The 20,591-nt window shown below is 44.4% G+C and overlaps 1 protein-coding gene across 1 annotated transcript in view; it reads right to left on the bottom strand.

Annotated features, from left to right (window-relative positions):
- Positions 1-20,591, bottom strand: part of ITGB8 (integrin subunit beta 8) — a 341,438-nt gene that overhangs the window by 66,630 nt on the left and 254,217 nt on the right. Inside the window, exon 10 of the mRNA XM_029589046.1 lies at positions 11,534-11,939. Within this exon, the coding sequence (XP_029444906.1) occupies positions 11,534-11,939 (406 nt within the window). The remainder of the gene's footprint in view (positions 1-11,533; positions 11,940-20,591) is intronic.

Raw genomic sequence — 20,591 nt, 5'->3', positions numbered from 1 at the left:
AACAATTACGCTTTGATACTGTTAATGCAACTCCATCTTTTCTCTCTGCTTCAAAGGCAGTGAGAAAAGAGGAACTGGATTCAGACAGCAACCAACAAGGGCCCCGACTTTTATGGTTTGGGGAACAAATAAACATGGGGGTAACTAGCTGATGCAGCACTTACTACCCTTAATCACTAACGGGCCGATACAGTAAAGTGCGCTCCAGCGTATTTTCGACGTGCTATTTTTACCCCTTATAGAGTAAGGGGTAGTAGCGCATCGAAAACGCATGGCCAACCCCCCCCCCGAAACTAATAGCGCCCGCAATATGCAAATGCATGTTGATGGACCTATTAATCATTCCCGCACAATCCAGAAAGTAAAATGTGCAGCCAAGCAGCACATTTTACTTTCAGAAATTATCGCCTGCCTTTGGCCAGCACTGGGAAAGTGTACAGAAAAGCAGAAAAAAATGCTTTTCTGTATACCCTCTGACTTAATATCATAGCGATATTAAGTCAGAGACCCCAAAAATAAAAAAAAATAAAAAATTTAAAATCTGCCCGCGGGTTGGAAGACGGACGCTCAATTTTGCCGGCGTACGTTTTCTGAACCCGTGGCTGTCAGCGGGTTCGAGAACCGACGCCAGAAAAATTGAGCGTTGGCTGTCAAACCCGCTGACTGCCGCCACTTCTGTCAAAAAGGAGGCGCTAGGGACGCGCTAGTGTCCCTAGCGCCTCCTTTTACCGCAGGCCCTCATTTACATATTTTTTTTTACTGAATCGCACGCCCAGGAGAGTGGCCTGGGCGCAAGTCGGGAGAGTGGGCGCTCGCTGGTTCTCCCGCGGGTTTTTCTGTATAGGCCTGTAAGCCTGATAATTTTGATGCAACTCCAACATTGCTCTCTGCTTTCACAGCAACGGTTAAGGGAAATTGGATTCAAACAACATCTGAGGGCCCTGACTGTAAACTGATAAGCAAGGGGGTAACCTGCACAGTGCAACAGAAACTGGCATAAGCTTGCTGGGCATACTGTATGGATCATTTGCTCCTTTTCTGATGTCATTTCTGTTTCTATACTCTGTAAATACTGGGGATGTGGCAATGATCTTTAGAGAGGTGTTGGTATCAAATGTATGTATTCAGTGATTAGTTGATTTTATCAGATGTTCTGGTGACTCATATTATTTTCATATATGTCTAAGATTAGTTTTCATTTTTATTATGTTTAACCATTGGTAAACCTCCACAATCTTAGGAATATGTGAGTGATAAATTATTTAAAAAACATTTTTTTAAAGGATCTGTTTGTTTTAGTTGACCTCTTTTACAGCAGGAGTGCTCAAACCGGTCCTATGGGCCCCCCTAGCTAGTTGGATTTTCAAGATATCGCTAATGAACATGCATGAGAAATATGTTGTATACACAGGAGATAGTGCATGCAAATACATCTCATGCATATTCATTAAAGATATTCTGAAAACACAACTGGCTAGGGGGCCCGTAGGACCGGTTTGAACACCCTTATTTTGCAGCACCATTTAGATATGCTGGTGGGTATTTGTGTTTCTTTTTCTTTCAACCTTTCTTACTTTGTGGAATGCAGTTTGAGGTGAATTTTAAGAGATGCGCGCACTAAAATCAGGGGCTCACAACTAGCACATGCGTATGTCCACTTGATTTTATAAAGTGGGGAATGCTATGCATGTGCCGATGCACTTATATCTTGCATCAGAGAAAAAAGGGACGTGGTGTGGGCAGGAAATAAGCATTCTGGGGCATGGCCAAGACATGTAAACGCAAGTACTCAGTGCCACATAAGTTTACTTCTGCTATGGAGTAGGTGTAAATTAAAAAAAACAAAACAGGCATCTCTGAGGGTTTAAGAAGTTTGGGGTAACTCAGGGGAGCACAGGCTAAAGATCTAGGGGGTTTGGAGGACTTAGCTCTAGACTAGGTAACCTGGTGGACGAACTGGTGAACCTGGTCATGGCATGGATGTGCACCTGTTATAAAATTCTCCCACTTGTGCAGCTCAAACCTAACTTTACACAGTAATGTGTGCCTGCTTGCAAAATTAGGGACACATATATGTGCCTAGGCTATTTATAATGTATGTGCATATATGTACATGTGCACCGGTGTACCCAATTTGAAAGTTACCATCCCTGTCTGGCCATCCAAAATAGTGTTTTAAAATCATCTCCATGCCTCATGTAGACTTAACTCCTTTTAATTTTCTTCTAACTAATTTCTTCATCTTATCATAGTCTCCCCTATACATTAATGTGGTAGCTTGTTTGGTTTTTTTTGCTCCAGTGACTATCTCAAATTTGATTTCTTTATTATCACTGTTGCCAAGCGGCTCTACCACTGCCGTCTCTTGCACTACAGCATTCCGGTGAGAATTACATCTAAGGTAGTCCCCACTTCCAGGTGTTGGTTCTAAGACCAACAACTTAACAGGGCTTGAATGGTTTTGTAAAGAAGATTGATTTAATATTGACAAATCTAGGTGTGCAAAGTTGATGGAGACTTACAGTACCCCATCAGACTCATAGCTATAAGTGTTGTCAAAGGTACTCAGAGGGCATAAAGACTTATCCAAGAGGTGGATACATCCAACTGTTGGATTTCAGTTTTGTTTTTCAGATATGTATATTATTTGCCAGTGGAAAAAAAAAGAAAACTCATTTAAATGCACAAAAATCTGATGTAACAGATACAATAAAATGTGAAAAATGTTCAAGGGCCGAAGACTTTCAGTAGCAACTGAATATGTATATGGTATAAACTGCTTCTACTACTAGATAAGTACAGCATGTAAACTAATATTTTAAAACTGTATATATAGATATATATATATTTATCTATATCTATATATAGATATATATAGATATAGATATATATACATAAACATACTAAACATGTTTTGATTTTTTTGGGGCCTTTCAGTTATCTCCTGCTTCTTTGGATTGCCAGTTCAATCACAACAGATCTCTACTGCTACAGCACTATGAGCTTTTATTCTCAACTACCTAGAGTTTTCCACCCATTTAAAATCCTCTTATCCTCTCCTGTCTAGTCCAATAATAACCACATCAGTCCGTGTTCAGGAATCACTGACCACAGCATCTTCAGTAATCAGGTCTACCTGAACCCTGAGTCTGGGCACTGAGAGTCATCATTGCGTAATGGTTAGGACTCACTTCTACAGGGCTGCAAATACTGCCTTACAGCATCCTCAGCTCTGGCTAGTCTGAGAAGCTAGGCGCTAGGGAATCAAACTTAGCCCTCCCTCACTGCAGTGCAGAGCACTGCTACTCAGTCATTAGCTATGTTTCTGAATGAAAATTGAACTTAAATGTCGCATGCCTGCACACTATAAAACTGATAACTTAGGGAGTAATTTTATAACTGTCTGCACAGATTCAAAGTCAATTATCCATAGACCTGACATACATTTTCAGAAAGAAAGTATTTTTTATCTCATCAAAACTACATGCACACATTTATACCTGCTAATATGTGCACATATTTTTTTCAGAAAAGTATGTACCGTAAGTGCAAATCACTCTTCAAACCCTTCCTGGAATAGCTTTCACCTGCTTACTACAGATAAAAGCAAGTTTGCTTACCGTAAACGGTGTTTCCGTAGATAGCAGGATGAATTAGCCATGCTGTATGGGAACTGTCAATCAGGGCCCAGGAGGCGGAGCTTCTTAGCAGAGTTAGATCTTTTTGATCCTCTGTGGCTGCGTGAGGGTTCCCGCGCAGCAGTAACGGTTCTCCTCAGTCTGTAATTAAGCTTGAGCGTAGTGGGAAAAAACCACGACTGACAGGGAGGTGGGCGGGTCAGCATGGCTAATTCATCCTGCTATCTACGGAAACACCGTTTACGGTAAGCAAACTTGCTTTTTCCCGTCGATAGCAGGGCTGAATTAGCCATGCTATATGGGAGTCCCAAGCTCCCGTATACCTTGTAATAATGCGTTTTGGTATGCTTAATAGCGTGGCAGTCGTGGCTATTACCCAGAAAAGGTGCGTAGAACTGATTGTCCCAGTGTAGCATCTCCCGCAGATTGTTTATCTATGCAATAGTGGGATGTGAAGGTATGCAGCGAAGACCAAGTGGCTGCTTTACAAATATCCACTGGTTGAACGTTCTGTAGATGAGCTAATGATGCGGCCATAGCTCTTACTTGATGGGCGTTTGGCCTTGAAGAAAGTTCTGTTCCCTTAGCAGAATAGCAATATCGGATGCATTGTGCTATCCAGCTAGAGATTGTACGCTTCGCTACTGGTGCTCCAGGAGCGTTTGGGTTGAAGGATAGGAACAGTTGAGAAGATCTATTGAGGGAATGTGTTCTTCTCTTATAGTAAGCTAATGCCCTTTTGCAATCTAGGGTATGTAGTAAGCGTTCTCTATCATTCGAATGAGGTTTTGGAAAGAAAATTGGTAAGTCAATGGTTTGATTGAGATGGAAGGAAGACACTACCTTCGGAAGGAATGAAGGATGAGTGCGTAGTACAACCTTATCATGGTGAAACTGTAGATAAGGCTCGTAATGAACAAGAGCTTGCAGTTCACTGACTCGTCGGGCAGAGGTTATCGCAACTAGAAACACTGTCTTCCAAGTGAGGTATTTCATGTGTGCGGATTCCATGGGTTCGAATGGATATAGCATGAGTTGTTCAAGAAGTAAGTTGAGATTCCACGGAATCGGTGGCCTCGACACCGGTGGGCGTAAGTGCAAGAGACCTTTGAAGAATCTAGAGAGAAGCGGATGTTCTGCCACTGAGTGGTTATCTAGTGGCCGATGATACGCTGCAATCGCACTCAGATGGACTCGGATAGAGGAGGTGGCCAATCCTGATTCGTAGAGAGAGTGCAGATAATCTAGCAAGGCTGTTGGTGAACAGTCTACAGGTGAAAGGTTGTTTTCACCACACCAGGCCGAGTAAAGTTTCCATTTGAAGGAGTAACATTTTCTGGTGGATGGCTTCCTAGACTCGAGAAGAATAGTTTGTACCGTGTGGGAAACTCCTTGTTCAGTTAATAATGCCCGTTCAATCTCCATGCAGTCAGGTGGAGTGATGAGAGAAGCGGGTGAATGAGAAGGCCGTTGTCTTGAAGGAGAAGATCCGGACAGTCCGGGAAGCGGATCGGCTCTTCTATTGATAGACATAGGAGGTAGCTGTACCATGGTTGTCGCGGCCACGCAGGTGCGATGAGAATGAGTTGACTGCCGTCTGTGATGCATTTTTGCAACGTTTTCGTGATTAATGGAATCGGTGGAAAAGCGTAAAGAAGAGTTGGGGTCCACGGAATCAGGAAGGCATCCTGAGACAACCTGTGCTGACTGGGTCTGATGGAACAAAATCGAGGCAGTTGAGTGTTGAGTTCCGTGGCAAACAGATCTATTGTTGGTGTACCCCAACTGTTGAAGACTTCCTGCAGAACCTCGGGATTTATTCTCCACTCGTGCGGATGGAATACCCGACTCAGTCTGTCCGCTCTCGTGTTTGCAATTCCCGGTAAGTAAGAGGCTTGTAGGTGGATGGAGTGCCTGTGGGCGTGAGCGAAGATCTGTAGCGTCTCTCTGCAGAGGGACCATGAACCGGACCCGCCTTGTTTGTTTATATAGAACATGGCTACCTGGTTGTCCGTGTATATCATAACCCTCCGACCTCGAAGGTAGTCCTGAAAGGTGAGCAGGGCATTCCGAATCGCTCTGAGCTCCAAAATATTGATTTGTAATTGCTGCTCGTCGTGCGACCATAGGCCTTGCGTCTCTAGAAGATCCAGATGAGCTCCCCAGCCTTTCCGCGAAGCGTCTATGGTAAGGACTGCATTGTGAGGCTGAGGGTTGAATGGAGCTCCTTTGCTCATCGTTGGTATCTTGAGCCACCAAGTGATGTCCTGTCTCATTTGGTTGGTTATACACACTCTTTTGTGTAATGGTTGAGTGTGTTGTGTCCACTGACGTTTCAGACCCCACTGAAGCCGTCGCATATGGAGTCTGGTATTGGGGACTGTGAAGTTTGCAGCTGCTAAGTGTCCCAGAAGGCGTAGCACTGTCCGGGCCGTAGCAGTTTGCATGCCCTGTAGGGCTACAAGCAATGAACAGATTACCAGTCTTCTTTCCTCCGGAAGGAACACTCTGGCTTGACAAGTGTCCAGACGCGCCCCTATGAATTGTAGAATTTGTGAGGGCTGTAATTTGGACTTTGGGTAATTGACTATCAATCCCAATCGTCGTAGACAGGTTAGTGCCATGTTGAGATGCGATTCCAACAGCACCGGATCCGACGCTACTACTAGCCAGTCGTCCAGGTAAGGGAATATTGTTAGTCTCTGTAAGCGAAGATGAGCCACCACTACTACCATGCACTTGGTGAATACCCTGGGTGCTGCCGACAGTCCAAAGGGTAGCACTCTGTATTGGTAATGCTGGTTGTGATACTGGAAACATAGGTATTGCCAACATGATCTGTGGATCGGGATAAGGGTATACGCATCTTTGAGATCTATTGAGCACATCCAATCCCTGTGCTGCAGTAAGGGAAGGATGGATTTTAAAGATACCATTTTGAATTTCTCCCGGACTAGGTGCTTGTTGAGTTCCCGGAGGTCCAGAATGGGTCGAGTGCCCCCCGATTTCTTTGGAATGAGGAAATATGGGGAGTAAAACCCCCGGCCCTTTTCGTCCCGGGGAATCGGGTGAATTGCTCCTTGATGAAGCAGCGTGGTCAATTCTTGGGCCAGTTGGGGTTGACAAGGTTTTCCCCTTCTCAGGGGAAAATGAGGAACGATGGGTTTGGATAGGAAGTGTAGGTGATATCCGTCTTGAATAATGTCCAGAACCCACTGATCGGTCGTGATGGATTTCCATGCATCGCAACAAGCGGTTATCCTGCCCGGGGGATGTTCTGGTAGAGATGGTGGTAGCGGTGGCAGTGGAGTCAAAAAGACTGAGCAGTCTTAGCTGGGACTGCCGTTTGTTGTTGTTGTTGTGGTTGCCGTTGTGTTCTTGGTTTTCCCCTCCTCTGCTGTTGTTGAGGAGGGTTGTTAGGTGTTTGCCTCTGGTAAGGGGCAAAGGATTGTTGTCTGTAGTTCTGGTAAGATCTATACGGTCTTCTAGTGTACGGTTGCCTACGTGATGGAAAATATCATTTCGCAGACGATGGAGCTGCTAGCGATTGGACTGCCAGAGCCTGATCTTTGAGTTTGCTCACGGTCTCGTGAAAACGGTCTCCGAAAAGATTATCACCGGAGCATGGTAAGTTTGCCAATTTTTCATGGAGATCTTCTCTGATGGCACTAGCTTTGAGCCATGCCAGTCGTCTGGCAGAAATTGCCATAGCTGAAGCCCTTGAGGAATTCTCAAATCCCTCATACACTGCTCTCAGCATATGACGCGTGCATTCCTCCATATCTGAAATCGGGGACGGGATGCTTTCCCCCGCTGCCGTAAACATGCCTTTGGTGGCTTGCAGACACTCGTATAAATATTGAACCATATAGAAATGGTGGTGATTAATTCGAGATGTAAGCATTGCGTTTTGATAAATTCTTTTCGCAAAATAGTCTAGACATTTATTATCTTTGCCCGGTGGAGCCGAAGTATGCGTCTTTGTTTTCCGATACTTTTGGAGCGCTGACTCTACCACTACAGATTCGTGTGGTAACTGTGGAATGGAATACATGGATGGTTTCTGTAGCTTAAATTTTAAGTCCGTCTTCCTCGATACTGCTGATAGAGTATAGGGGGTATCCCACGATTTTTGTAGAACGCTATGTAACACTGTATGTGGTGGTAAGGCTGACAGCTCCCCAGGGGCATCGATGATTTTTAATAATCCAAATGTTTCTGCCCTTGGCTCTGGCAATTTTTGAATATCTAGTTTCAAGATATTACCCATCTTGTCCACAAATTTGGGATACGTAAGATCCTCTGGTGGGGAGTATGGTTCCGCTGGTTGTTCCGGTGGGTCAGAAGGGTAACCCGTAGATGAACCTGGCGAGGAATGCTGAGACATAGAATCTATGTGTTGGGACGGGGAGATGGGATATATCGGTGGAGAGTGAGCTTCCGAGGCACGTATATCCCGTGGAGCCTGCGGCGGAGTTTGTGCTGATTCCCCTGGAACAGTAGATTCCGGAGGAAGGGTGTATGTTGATTGCAGGGATTCAAAGAAGCCTGCTAAAGACTGTGTAAGGTCCCAGAATGCCTTGGAAGTGTGTTGTGGCATTGATGTCCGTTGTACACCCTTAGGTGACTGTGATGGAAGAGGAGTGGTATCCTTAATCGGATCTGAATGGTCACTCCAATTAGATTCACTGTGACTTCTGGAATGTCCCGAGTGCACAGTGTTGGGGGACTGTGATGATGAAATAGGAATCACCTTGTGAGAGGAGTAGGCAGAACGAGTGGAACTACTCCGATAATGAGAGGATGAAGAGGAGGAAGATCTCCTATGTAGATGTTTCCTGTGCTGTTTCCTCTCTTCGCCGTGATGTCTTTTCGAGGGGGGCGATGAGGTCGAACGATGATGGCGCCTCTTTCTGGAAGAGGAGGATTTGCTGTCCCTCGACCTTTGGTCTGAACTTGGTCTGTGGAGTGAGTGTTTCCTTACTTCCAGAGATTCTTGTATCCCCGAATGGGCAGATACCAACTCCTGGAGAGGGTTCAGTATTGCGATAGGTTGAGGGTCTGGAGTGGATTGTTGGTTCCCCGCAGGTGCCTCCGGATCCCTAGAACTGTCTAGTTTACGTTTTTTATGGTCCGTTGATTTAGCAGATACTGATTGCGGACCGTGAGTCTTTGATGAATCACGTGTAGAAGTCAACTTTACTTTACTCGAGCCCGAGTCTTTTTCTGGCGGCCCCGACTGCATACTTGGATGTTTATGTTTCGGCGCTGGCCTCGGCTCCGTGTGCTTCGGCGCCGGTTTTGGTTCCGGGTGCTTCGTGGCCGACCTCGGCTCCGGGTGTTTCGGCTGCGATCCCCGCTCCGGGGGCTTCGGCGCCCGTTCTGGCTCCGGGTGCTTTGGCGTCGGTTCCGGCTCCGGGTGCTTTGGCGGCTGTGCCGGCTCCATGTGCTTCGGCGCCGAGTGTTTCGGCCCCGGTCTACGATGTTTCGGCTCCGGGCGAGCCGGCGCCGTGTAAGTGTCCGGGTCCGGGCCGGGCGCCGAGAGTGTCTTCGGCGCCGGTTGTGTCTTCGGCGCCGATTTCGAAGTACTGGGCAGTGCCTTCCTGTGTGCCGACAAAGTTCCACCTTCCGGTTGTGATTTTTTCGGCGCCGATGACGACCTCGGACCCGCGGCCTTGGACAGTAACAAGGCTCTTACCGGATTTTCTCCCCGAGGTCTTTGGGAACATGGCTCGGTCAACTTGAATGGCTCCTGCTTCCCGACGTCCTTTGGTTTAGAGGGGCCAGGTCCCTGGTCCTCGATTTCCCTGGGTCTTCTTTTCGTGTCCCTTACCTTCGGGGACTGAGGATCCCAGGAGGACGCTCTCTTTGCCGGAGAAGAAGGTTTGGACTTTGGTGCCGGCGAAGAATGTGTTGTTGACGTTTTTTCTTCTATCTCCAGCCATCGGTAGTTTCGATGACGCTGAGCTCTCGGTGACATTCTTTCGCAGTGTTCGCAGTCGGCTTGAGGATGCTCGCGCCCGAGGCATCGATAACAACGATCATGTCCGTGACGGACATGATCTTGCCGCAAGGGCAAGGTTTAAAGCCTGACTGCTTTTTGGACATGTTTTTTTTTTTTTTTCGCTCTTCTGAGGAGAAGAAGGGCTCCGCGTGCGCTCCCGCGCGCGGAAAAAAACAGACTGAGGAGAACCGTTACTGCTGCACGGGAACCCTCACGCAGCCGCAGAGGATCAAAAAGATCTAACTCTTTCTCTCTTAACGTTAACTCTATCCCTCACTAAACTCTGCTTCTCTTCTTCGACATCCCGTTCCTTTTGAATTTACCTTGTTAGATGTAACTATTATTTTCCTCCTACTGATGTTAATTGTTACCCCTGTTATAATGTAAACCGATGTGATATCCATTTGAACGTCGGTATATAAAAGTTTTAAATAAATAAATAAATAAATAAAAATAGGCCCGCAGGTTGGAAGACGGATGCTCAATTATGCCGGCGTCCGGTTTCTGAACCCCTGGCTGTCAGCAGGTTTGAGAACCGACGCCGGCAAAATTGAGCGTCGGCTGTCAAACCCGTTGACAGCCGCCACTCCTGTCAAAAAGGAGGCGCTAGGGACGCGCTAGTGTCCCTAGCGCCTCCTTTTACCGCGGGCCCTAATTTGCATAGGTCAGCCTCCTGAATCACGCACCCAGGAGAGAGTGGCCTGGGCGCTCGCCCGCTCTCTCACGCGTTTTTCTGAATCAGCCTGAAAGTTAGCTGGATAAATTGTCCCAGATATTTAGCAGGATAAAGGTCTCACTGAATATTCTTATCTATAGTAAGTTATCCGACTACTGCAGCTCAATAACTTAGAAACCTAACCAGCTTTATTTGAATATGACCAGTTAGGTTTTAAAGTTATCCGGCTATGTGGGGGAGGAAGGGGGAGGGGTGGAGGTGGCAATATAGCACCAACTGTTTATAAGTCTTTTCAGGGGTGGGGAGCTGGAGGAGCTCCCTAAGGTTTTTTTCTTCTTTCTTTTTAGCTGTCACGTAACTGGATATATTTTAACTTTTCCAGCTAAAATCTGTCTGGATTCGGTGGTTATTCATAAAAAAAAATTGTCATTTAACAAAATAACTTGTGAGTAATCTGGCTAAATGACTTTGAATATTGACCTCGTAATATTTAAAATCAAAAGGTTTGTACATAAACTGGAATCCCAGCCAGACTCCACCCCCTGGGATGCCTCTCCCCTATGTACATAGATACAATGTGCCTGAACATACTTAAATGTGTGTATTAGACGTGCACATCTCAAAAGGACCATTTCTGTGCGCAAATCACCACTTTACCCACAGAGGTCCCTTTGAAAATTACCCTTCCTATGGACAGACTTGACACACTTTAGTTTCAAGCTAGTTACTAGTTCTGCATTAAAAAAGTTATAACAAGGACAGAGTGGGTCTTAATAAAAATCATCACAATAAATATCCCTGTTTTCACTTTTAATTACATTCATGGCCTTGCTTCTTATCTGCTGACACCGCTGCTTCACTCTCTCTGCTCCAAATTTTCCACTACTCTCTGCATTGCTATCTAAATCTCACTTTTAGGCTTTCTCCCTACTTGTACCTGTCCAATAGAATAAACTCCCTCCCCATCTAGAAGAGGCCACCTTCTTGGAAAAAAAATCTGTTCAAAATCCATCTCTTTAAAATGGCTTATTCTATTGTTCAGTGCTCTCGGTTGTTCTGTCCATTGTTTTATTTTGTCACGGTTTTATTATGAGGTACCCTGGGTAGGATGTCATATAAAAAGTGTAAATAGAAAAGAAATGATTGTGTAAAAAAAAATAAAATCTAGAATGTACTGTCAACGTACAGCAGAAGTTTAATTAGAAATTAATTTACCAGCGCATAGATTTCCATGGTGGTAAGGGCAGGCAAAGTCATCATTTTCACAGTATCTGCCGTATATTTTTCCCAGTTTGGTTTTGTGGCAAACACATTTCCCACATACACAAACTCCTCGACCACTGCAGACAGGCTGGCCTGGGAACAATCTGCAGCTCTCAGTGGGAAACACATTTTCCTCTGAACCACAGTTAATGTCTTCACAATCAAGATAGCTGCAGTCCAAAAAAGCTTCATCTACATATTTTCCTTTGTGTCTTGAATGACCATCACATTGACAGTTGCAGTTCTTGTGTATAATGATCTTAGCAGTTTCATTGAAACCAATGGGTTTAATAATGATGTAGTTTCTATCTTCAACTACATTGCATCCATTCATAGTAACAGTAACATTAAGAAGTACCTAAGAGAAAAAAAAAAACACAAGATTTCATTTATGGAAGAAATCCAAAAGAAACATTAAGCACTTTATCTTAAAGATCATACAGTATGTAAAGTGCTAATTTGCAGAATTAAAATAGAATTTACATCTTGTTGTTGCAATATGTTCTTTAGTTGAAATCTATACTGTTTTTCTTATATCTTTCTGCTTTACTATTTTTCTTTCTCTCTAAATATATATATATAAAAGTCTCTCTCTATGTAGAGACTATGGGGTAGATTTTCAAAGGGGTACGCGCGTACCCCCCGAAAACATGCCCCAAACCCCCCCTGCGTGCGCCGAGCCTATTTTGCATAGGCTCGGCGGCGCGTGCAAGCCCCGGGACGCTCATAAGTCCCGGGGCTTGCATGGAGAGGCATGCCGGGGGGGCGTGTTGGGGGGGCGTGTCGGTCATAATGCGGCGTTTCGGGGGCGTGGCGCGGGTGATGCAACGTTTCGGGGGCGGCACTGCGGGCGTGGTTTCGGCCCGGGGCATTCCGGGGGCGTGGCCGCGCCCTCCAGAACAGCCCCCGGGTTGGGTGATGGCGCGCCAGCAGCGTGCTGGCGCGCGCAGATTTACGTCTGCCTCTGGCAGGCGTAAATCCGGCGATAAACGTAGGGGGGGTTTAGATAGGGCGGAGGGGGTGGGTTAGGTAGGGGAAGGGAGGGGAAGGTGAGGGGAGGGCGAAAGAAAGTTCCCTCCGAGGCCGCTCCGATTTCGGAGCGGCCTCGGAGGGAACGGAGGCAGGCTGCGCGGCTCGGCATGCACAGGCTGCCCAAAATTGTCAGCCTTGCGCACGCCAATCCCAGATTTTAATGGATACGCGCATATCTATTGAAATCCTGCGTACTCTTGTTCGCGCCTGGTGCGCGAACAAAAGTACGCGTTCGCGCTAAATTATAAAATCTACCCCTATGATGTCTCCACCAGGTATCCCTAGTTCCCAGCCCTTTTTTGTTTCATTGTAAAGCATATTGCTGCATTATGTTCCACTGTAAACCGAGGTGATGTTCCTTACGTGCTGCGGTATATAGAAACCCTTAAATAAATAAAATAAATAAATCAGTATTACAGGCTATAAGAACATAAGAACATAAGAAAATGCCATACTGGGTCAGACCAAGGGTCCATCAAGCCCAGCATCCTGTTTCCAACAGTGGCCAATCCAGGCCATAAGAACCTGGCAAGTACCCAAAAACTAAGTCTATTTCATTTAACCATTGCTAATGGCAGTGGCTATTCTCTAAGTGAACTTAATAGCAGGTAATGGACTTCTCCTCCAAGAACTTATCCAATCCTTTTTTAAACACAGCTATACTAACTGCACTAACCACATTCTCTGGCAACAAATTCCAGAGTTTAATTGTGCGTTGAGTAAAAAAAACTTTCTCCGATTAGTTTTAAATGTGCCCCATGCTAACTTCATGGAGTGCCCCCTAGTCTTTCTACTATCCGAAAGAGTAATTAACCGATTCACATCTACCCGTTCTAGACCTCTCATGATTTTAAACACCTCTATCATATCCCCCCTCAGTCTTCTCTTCTCCAAGCTGAAAAGTCCTAACCTCTTTAGTCTTTCCTCATAGGGGAGCTGTTCCATTCCCCTTATCATTTTGGTAGCCCTTCTCTGTACCTTCTCCATCGCAATTATATCTTTTTTGAGATGCGGCGACCAGAATTGTACACAGTATTCAAGGTGCGGTCTCACCATGGAGCGATATAGAGGCATAATGACATTTTCCGTTTTATTCACCATTCCTTTTCTAATAATTCCCAACATTCTGTTTGCTTTTTTGACTGCCGCAGCACACTGCACCGACGATTTCAATGTGTTATCCACTATGACACCTAGATCTCTTTCTTGGGTTGTAGCACCTAATATGGAACCCAACATTTTGTAATTATAGCATGGGTTATTTTTCCCTATATGCATCACCTTGCACTTATCCACATTAAATTTCATCTGCCATTTGGATGCCCAATTTTCCAGTCTCACAAGGTCTTCCTGCAATTTATCACAATCTGCTTGTGATTTAACTACTCTGAACAATTTTGTGTCATCTGCAAATTTGATTATCTCACTCGTCGTATTTCTTTCCAGATCATTTATAAATATATTGAACAGTAAGGGTCCCAATACAGATCCCTGAGGCACTCCACTGTCCACTCCCTTCCACTGAGAAAATTGCCCATTTAATCCTACTCTCTGTTTCCTGTCTTTTAGCCAGTTTGCAATCCACGAAAGGACATCGCCACCTATCCCATGACTTTTTACTTTTCCTAGAAGCCTCTCATGAGGAACTTTGTCAAACGCCTTCTGAAAATCCAAGTGTACTATATCTACCGGTTCACCTTTATCCACATGTTTATTAACTCCTTCAAAAAAGTGAAGCAGATTTGTGAGGCAAGACTATGCCATTCAATACTGCATCTCCCCCAGAGGCTTGCACGAATAAGCAGTCTGTTAGGCACAGGGGGGGGAGACCATGTGACTAAGAGGCAGTGAAGCTTTATTTCAAAGAGGGAAGATGTGTGCTCAGTGTGCTCTCCAAAGTTAGGCCCGTAGGGTAGCAAAGACGGTAGAGGCACTTACTGCCAATCTTGGTGATAGACTGGAGGGAAAATGGATCTAAAGTGTGTCTTTTCTATTTTTATATCTGAGAGGATTTTTGTTGGCTTTGGCCTACACCTTCTGTGAGGCTGTAACCCCCTCTTCAGAGGTGCAGGAGGGAATCTGTACATCCCTTCACCCCTATATCAGGAGGTTGCAGAGACCTGTGAATTACATCAAGTGTTTTTGCCAGATTTAATTTTCCTATTTCTGGGAAGAAAGTAGTTTTTCTGCCCCCTTCTTTCCCCAGATCTGGAGTGTAAGAGCTGTTCCAATAATTGGCCCTTCCCTCAGGAGGGTCAGTGGCCTATTCTTTTGAAGAGGAGTTGGAGAAGAAGACCATCAAGAGCCCCCCAATCGGAGTTTCCACCCTGGGACACAGGAAGGTGAAAATTGGGAATGCCCTTCTGGAATCAGGCACTGTTGGGAAAAAGGGCACCCGCCCTGGTTAGGATACCCCAGCTTCTTGGGACTGACATTTATTCCACATCATGGATGGATTACAAGTTCCAACTTTCAGTAACAAGGGACACTTCCACGCAGGGATACATCAAGTAGACTTGTACTACACTAAAGATAAGGAATCTGGATCTATTTGGACATTCTATTTATTCATTTTATTGATTCTGTTACAATCAATATCAGTAAATATTATTTTGAACACCCATTCAGCATATTCTGCCTGTTTTGTCCATGTACCTATCCCGAAGAGCAAGTGTAACACATACTCACATACACACACACACATAGGTGGTTTCCAGTGCCTGAGACCAGAAGGTTTTTCTTCCCCCCATAGAGAAGAATCCTCCCTGGGAAACAAAAGAGTTGGGGAAAGGACAAAGGAACTAGCCCATATAAAGAAATTCTTTTATAGTACTTTGGAATCACTACTATTCTCTGAAAAAGGGTTACATAAAATGGTGCCTGGGAACCAGTTTGAGGGCATGGAAGAATTGGAATTGTGTGTTGTTACTGAAGAGAAATGTTATGTTTTGCAGCTGTATTGTGTTTATAACTGTTACAGTGTTAAGTCACAAAGAAAAGTAAAATGGCTACTTTTCCCGCTGGAGAATGGCAGGAAACAGTGTGCACCAAAAGGAAGAGCCTGTGCATATGATGTCATTGGTGACATTCGCGGTGCACAGCCATTGAGGGATATAAAAATGACAGCATGTGTGTGACGCACATATTTGCAAGAGGCAAGGCATGGAAAGAGCAGAGGAGCAGTAGAGCAGTGACTGAACAACTAAGTGAACTAGCAGAAAGCAAGGGATGAGTGATCCAACGAAATGAGTTACATGATCTGATTGCAGTCATGAGGAATTGTGCCATCAATGTTCCCAATCCTCAACCAGCCTGGAGGGGGAATGGGAACCTGCTAGCATGGGCTGAAGAAGGGCAGCCTAGTGACAATGAATCATCCGCCATCAGTGTAGTCACCATCAGAGCATTGGGGAAGGAATCATGGGCTGTAAGTGGCACCGGGCAGCTCTTTTGAGTAACTGACCCAGACCAAGTGGTACACTTACCATGGCTGGCTATGTATGCCCTTTGATGAGAGTGGCACAATGCTCGCTACAGAATGTGTGGACTGCCTTGCCTGCCAACGCCCACAACATATGAATACCCGTTGTTATTTCTGCAATACCCCATTATTTACAATTGTAAGTTCTGGAATGGGAGTGGTTGGCCCCACGGAGGGAGAGATCATCAGTGGGGAGTGCCTTTGAGCAAGTACAGTCTAGCTACCGAGTGAGCCATGCTTCGCCTGTTGAGTCTGAGAAAGTAGCTGCAGCTGTGCAAGCCAAGCCAAAGATAAAGCAGCTGGCCCAACCAAGAAAGAGGGAGGAAGATGAAGACCCTGCTCAGCAGTGAGGGTATCTGTCCTTGGTGAGGACTCCAGTTACCATTTCTTGTCTGCATGTTGTTTGCCTTTTGTAATTTTTCAGATAATGTTCCAGATCCAATTGCCTATTGTTGCTAAAGTCAAGTTCTATGAACTGTAAGCTATCCCTCCAACGGAGGGTGGACTGTGGACAAGAGGATACCTACTCTCAACTAGATGGCCTGGCCAGTTCAAGCAGCCTAGAAAACCAGAAGGCCTCCACAGCTTAATTATATTAGATGTGGACATTTCCTTTTAGTGGAGGGTGAAATGCATAATTTGTGTTTATTAATTGTTGTTTCTATGTAAAAAAAAAAAAAAAAAATCTGGTATTGTTCTAAACAGTCAATGCCTTGAAGAAAAATAGTAAAAAGTTTGAAAAAATGGGGGAAAAATGTAGTGTTCTTTTGATTTATTTATTTACTATGTAACTCACAATCAATTGATAATCTATTAATGTTTCTCTAGGTGGGCATCCTCCACTCGGATCTCTTGACATAGCAGCAACCTAACATTTATTTTCTAGGTTCAAGCTCTCCCCTGTGTTCCCGTGCTGTGTCCCACCAATAGTGTAACTCCTCCTTTCACAGGCCAAGTGAAAGGAATTTGAAGCAGAAGATGTGAAAAATTGATGACATTTATTTATTTATTTTTAATTTTTATATACCGAAGTTCTTGTAGGGACCACAAATCACTCCGGTTTACATAAAACAATGAACTGCCCAACAGAGAGCGGAGCTTTACATAGAACTGTAGAACATATGGAACAATATAACTAGATGACAATTTAACATAGTGATAAATAAATATTATAGTTTAACTGGTAATACATAAAAAATTATATTATTTAATATTTAATATAGCAGTATAACTATTTAATGTAGAATAAAGGCGTATTAACAGTGCCAAATATATATATAAAAATGAATTTTTGAACTCAAAGATAGTTGTTCAGTTGCAGAGTCTTAAAGTAAGACTTGGTATGGTGTCCATAATTATGAGATACCTAATATTTAGGATGTCTGTCCGTCAGAGAAGAATTAAGCGCCTGGGAAGGCTTGTTGGAAAAGAAAGGTCTTCAGTCTTTTTTTGAATTCTTGGTGACTAGTTTCTAATCTTAGATCTGGGGGAAGCGTGTTCCACTGGTGGGGGCCTGCTGAAGATATCGCTCGTTTGCTCAATGAAGATTTTATTTGCGGAGCATGCAGTGTTCCTCTGTATGCGCTTCTGATTGGTCTGGAAGAAGTGTGCTGTTGGAGTTGAGAGCTTAATGTGATGGGAGCTAGTTTGTTTGTCGCTTTGTGGATGATAGTGAGTACCTTATAGAGTATCCTTTGTTTAATGGGAAGCCAATGTAGATTACGAAGGATTGGGGTGATATGATCTTTTTTGTTAGTGCTTGTTAAAATTCTAGCCGCTGAATTCTGAACCATCTGTAATGGTTTGATGGTGTTGGTGGGTATTCCTAGAAGCAGGGAGTTGCAATAGTCGAGCTGTTTGGAAGGGCTTCCCGGAATCTCCACAGAATACAGTGTTTATTAATTAAGTGTTCAGGGTTAATTGAAGGTTGTAAACTAGACATGGAAGTACTTGTCAGCTGAGCAGAGAAAACCCCACACTGCTCATGTTATTCCCATGTGCTAGTGTAGTGTTAAGGGCATGAGTTTAAGCCAGCGTTCCTATTGCCGGTTCTGGACACCCCTCTGGTGCCCAAAAAGTTAAAGGTAGCAAGTGTTTATGGTATCCAGCATTTCCCCCAGAAATGCACACTGGATTTTTGTGAATTCTTCTGTAAATGTTCCCTGCTGCTGGTATGGGTTATGCCTTGGATGGGACCAATTCCTCCTTACTCCTTGGTGCTCCTGTATCCAGTTAGTGGAAGGGGCTGTGAGCCTGTTGTTCCCCATCTCTTTTGGGGTGGAAGAGGCCAAGGGTGCCTGTCCTTTTGAGATCTTCCCTCTGGAGAGCCAGAGTGTTTTGATAATTATATGTGAAAAAAATGTGGGATGGCTCCAGTTTTCCTAAAGAGTTTGGTTCATCAGGGGAACTACTAGTGGTAAGAGGTGGTATCTGTATTAATTCTTAATATCTAGTGAATGTAATATTTAATGCTCTCCTTGGATCTATAGTCTATGCTGGTCATATATCCCCACTTGGTACCCCCTTGTGGTCAGTCTAGAGGTTGTTGCCATCTATACTAGTATCTATGTATTTTGTCTTGGATTTGAAAAAAAAGATATTTTTAACTGTGCCACATCAACAAATATTTTTTTGCTTGGGAGGGAGAGAGTGTAGAGACAGTGAGGTCTCCACTAGGTGGCCCTAGTCCCCAGCCCTTATTTTAGTCATCAGTATTACAGGCTATGTCATTGTAGGAATAGGCAGTCTGTTAGACATGGGGGGGGGGGGGGGGGGGGTTAGACCATGTGACTAGAAGGCAGTGTAGGTTTCTTTTCAGAGAGGGAAGATGTGTGCTCAGTGTGCTCTCCGAAGTTAGGCCCATAGCTTAGTAAAGAAGGGAGAGGCACTGCCCTGCCAGTCTTTGTGACAGACTGGAGGGAAGAGGGATTTAGACAGTGTGCGTTTTCTATTTTTATATCGGATAATTAGGATTATTGCTGTTTTTGGCCTGCACCTTCTGGGAAGCTGTAACACCCTCTGCAGATGTGCAAAAAGAAATCTGTACACCCCTTTGTCCCTATAAGAGGAGGTTGCAGAGACCTGAGAACTAGATCAAGTGTTTTTGCTAGGCTGCATTTTCCTTTTTTGCTGCCCCCTGCCCCCTTCCTTCCCCAGATCTGGAGTATAATAGCTGTTCCAGAATTGGCCTTTCCCTCAGGAAGATCAATGACCTATTCTTTTGAAGGGGAGTTGGAGGAGAAGACCATCAGGAGACCCCCAACCGGAGTTTCTACCCTGTGAAATGGGACACATTCAGGTGAAAATAGGGAGTTCCCTTCTGGAATCAGGTACTGTTGGGGAAAAAGGACATCCACCCTGGTTAGGATAACCCGGTCCCTTGGGATAGACATTCATTCCACATCATGAATGGATTACAAGTTCCAAATTTCAGTAACAAGGGACACTTCCACAGAGGGATACATAACTTAAACTTGTACTTCTTCAAAGACAAGGAATCTGGATGTTTTTGAACATTTGATTTATTCACTTTATTTATTTTCTTTCATCAATATCAGTAAATTTTATTTTCAACACCCATCGAGAGAGTCTTGCCTGTCCTTGTCTAGGTCCCATAGAGCAAGGTTAACACACACACAGAAGGTTTCCCAGTGCCTGTGCCCAGAAGGTTATCCTTTCCACCCATAGAGAAGAATACCCGACTGGGAAACAAAAGAGTCGGGGAAGGGACAAAGGAGCTACTCCACGTAAAGAAATTCTTCATGGCCCTTTGAAATCATTACTAGTCCCGAAAAAGGGAAATATCAATGAAGAACACCATGTTTAAATGTTTTTTCTAATTGGTCATGAAATAAATGCACCACTGTTTAAATTTACCATTGTATTAGTTTCCTTTGGTATATGTCGTGTGAATGTACATTATTGCAGTATGATGTGATTATTAAGATTGTCACAACAATGCATTTACATTGTGCAACCTCTGCTTGATTACATCATATTATAATCACTTGATTATGTACAACATTGTGAGCATTTTAAGCAGTTTACAATGTAACTACACCGTCAAGATATGCAATGTTGTTATGTGTATAGTCGTTTTGTTTATTCTAGTATTGTATTAGGGAGGATTTAGCACTTTACTGTCAGATCCATAGATGTATACAAACAATTGTTGGCAAGAAGATTAAGGTGTTCTATTATTTTATTATTTGCGATTATATGTTAATACAATTGTATTTTTTAATTGATTCTATTTTTATTCATAGTTGTTGCACAGGTCAGATGCACTGCTTGACGTCTGACTCCGCTTACCTTGGCTTCGGGGCTGGGTCTGGGGCCTGGGCCTGACCGCGGCGTGGCTATTGCTGTGTGCATGGGAGCGGTGCGTCTGGTCGGAGTTCTGCCGTTGGGCTCTCTCCGGGCTTCGGGTTCGTGTCCAGGTTCGGGTCACTGCGTGGAAGTTGCTGGGCGTGCGGCTGGAGCAGTTCATGCGGACGG

The sequence above is a fragment of the Rhinatrema bivittatum genome, chromosome 2, assembly GCF_901001135.1.
Source record: "Rhinatrema bivittatum chromosome 2, aRhiBiv1.1, whole genome shotgun sequence".
Lineage (NCBI taxonomy): Eukaryota > Metazoa > Chordata > Amphibia > Gymnophiona > Rhinatrematidae > Rhinatrema > Rhinatrema bivittatum.
The sequence above is the reverse complement of the archived record's forward strand: the minus strand, read 5'-3'. Positions and strand labels throughout refer to the sequence as shown.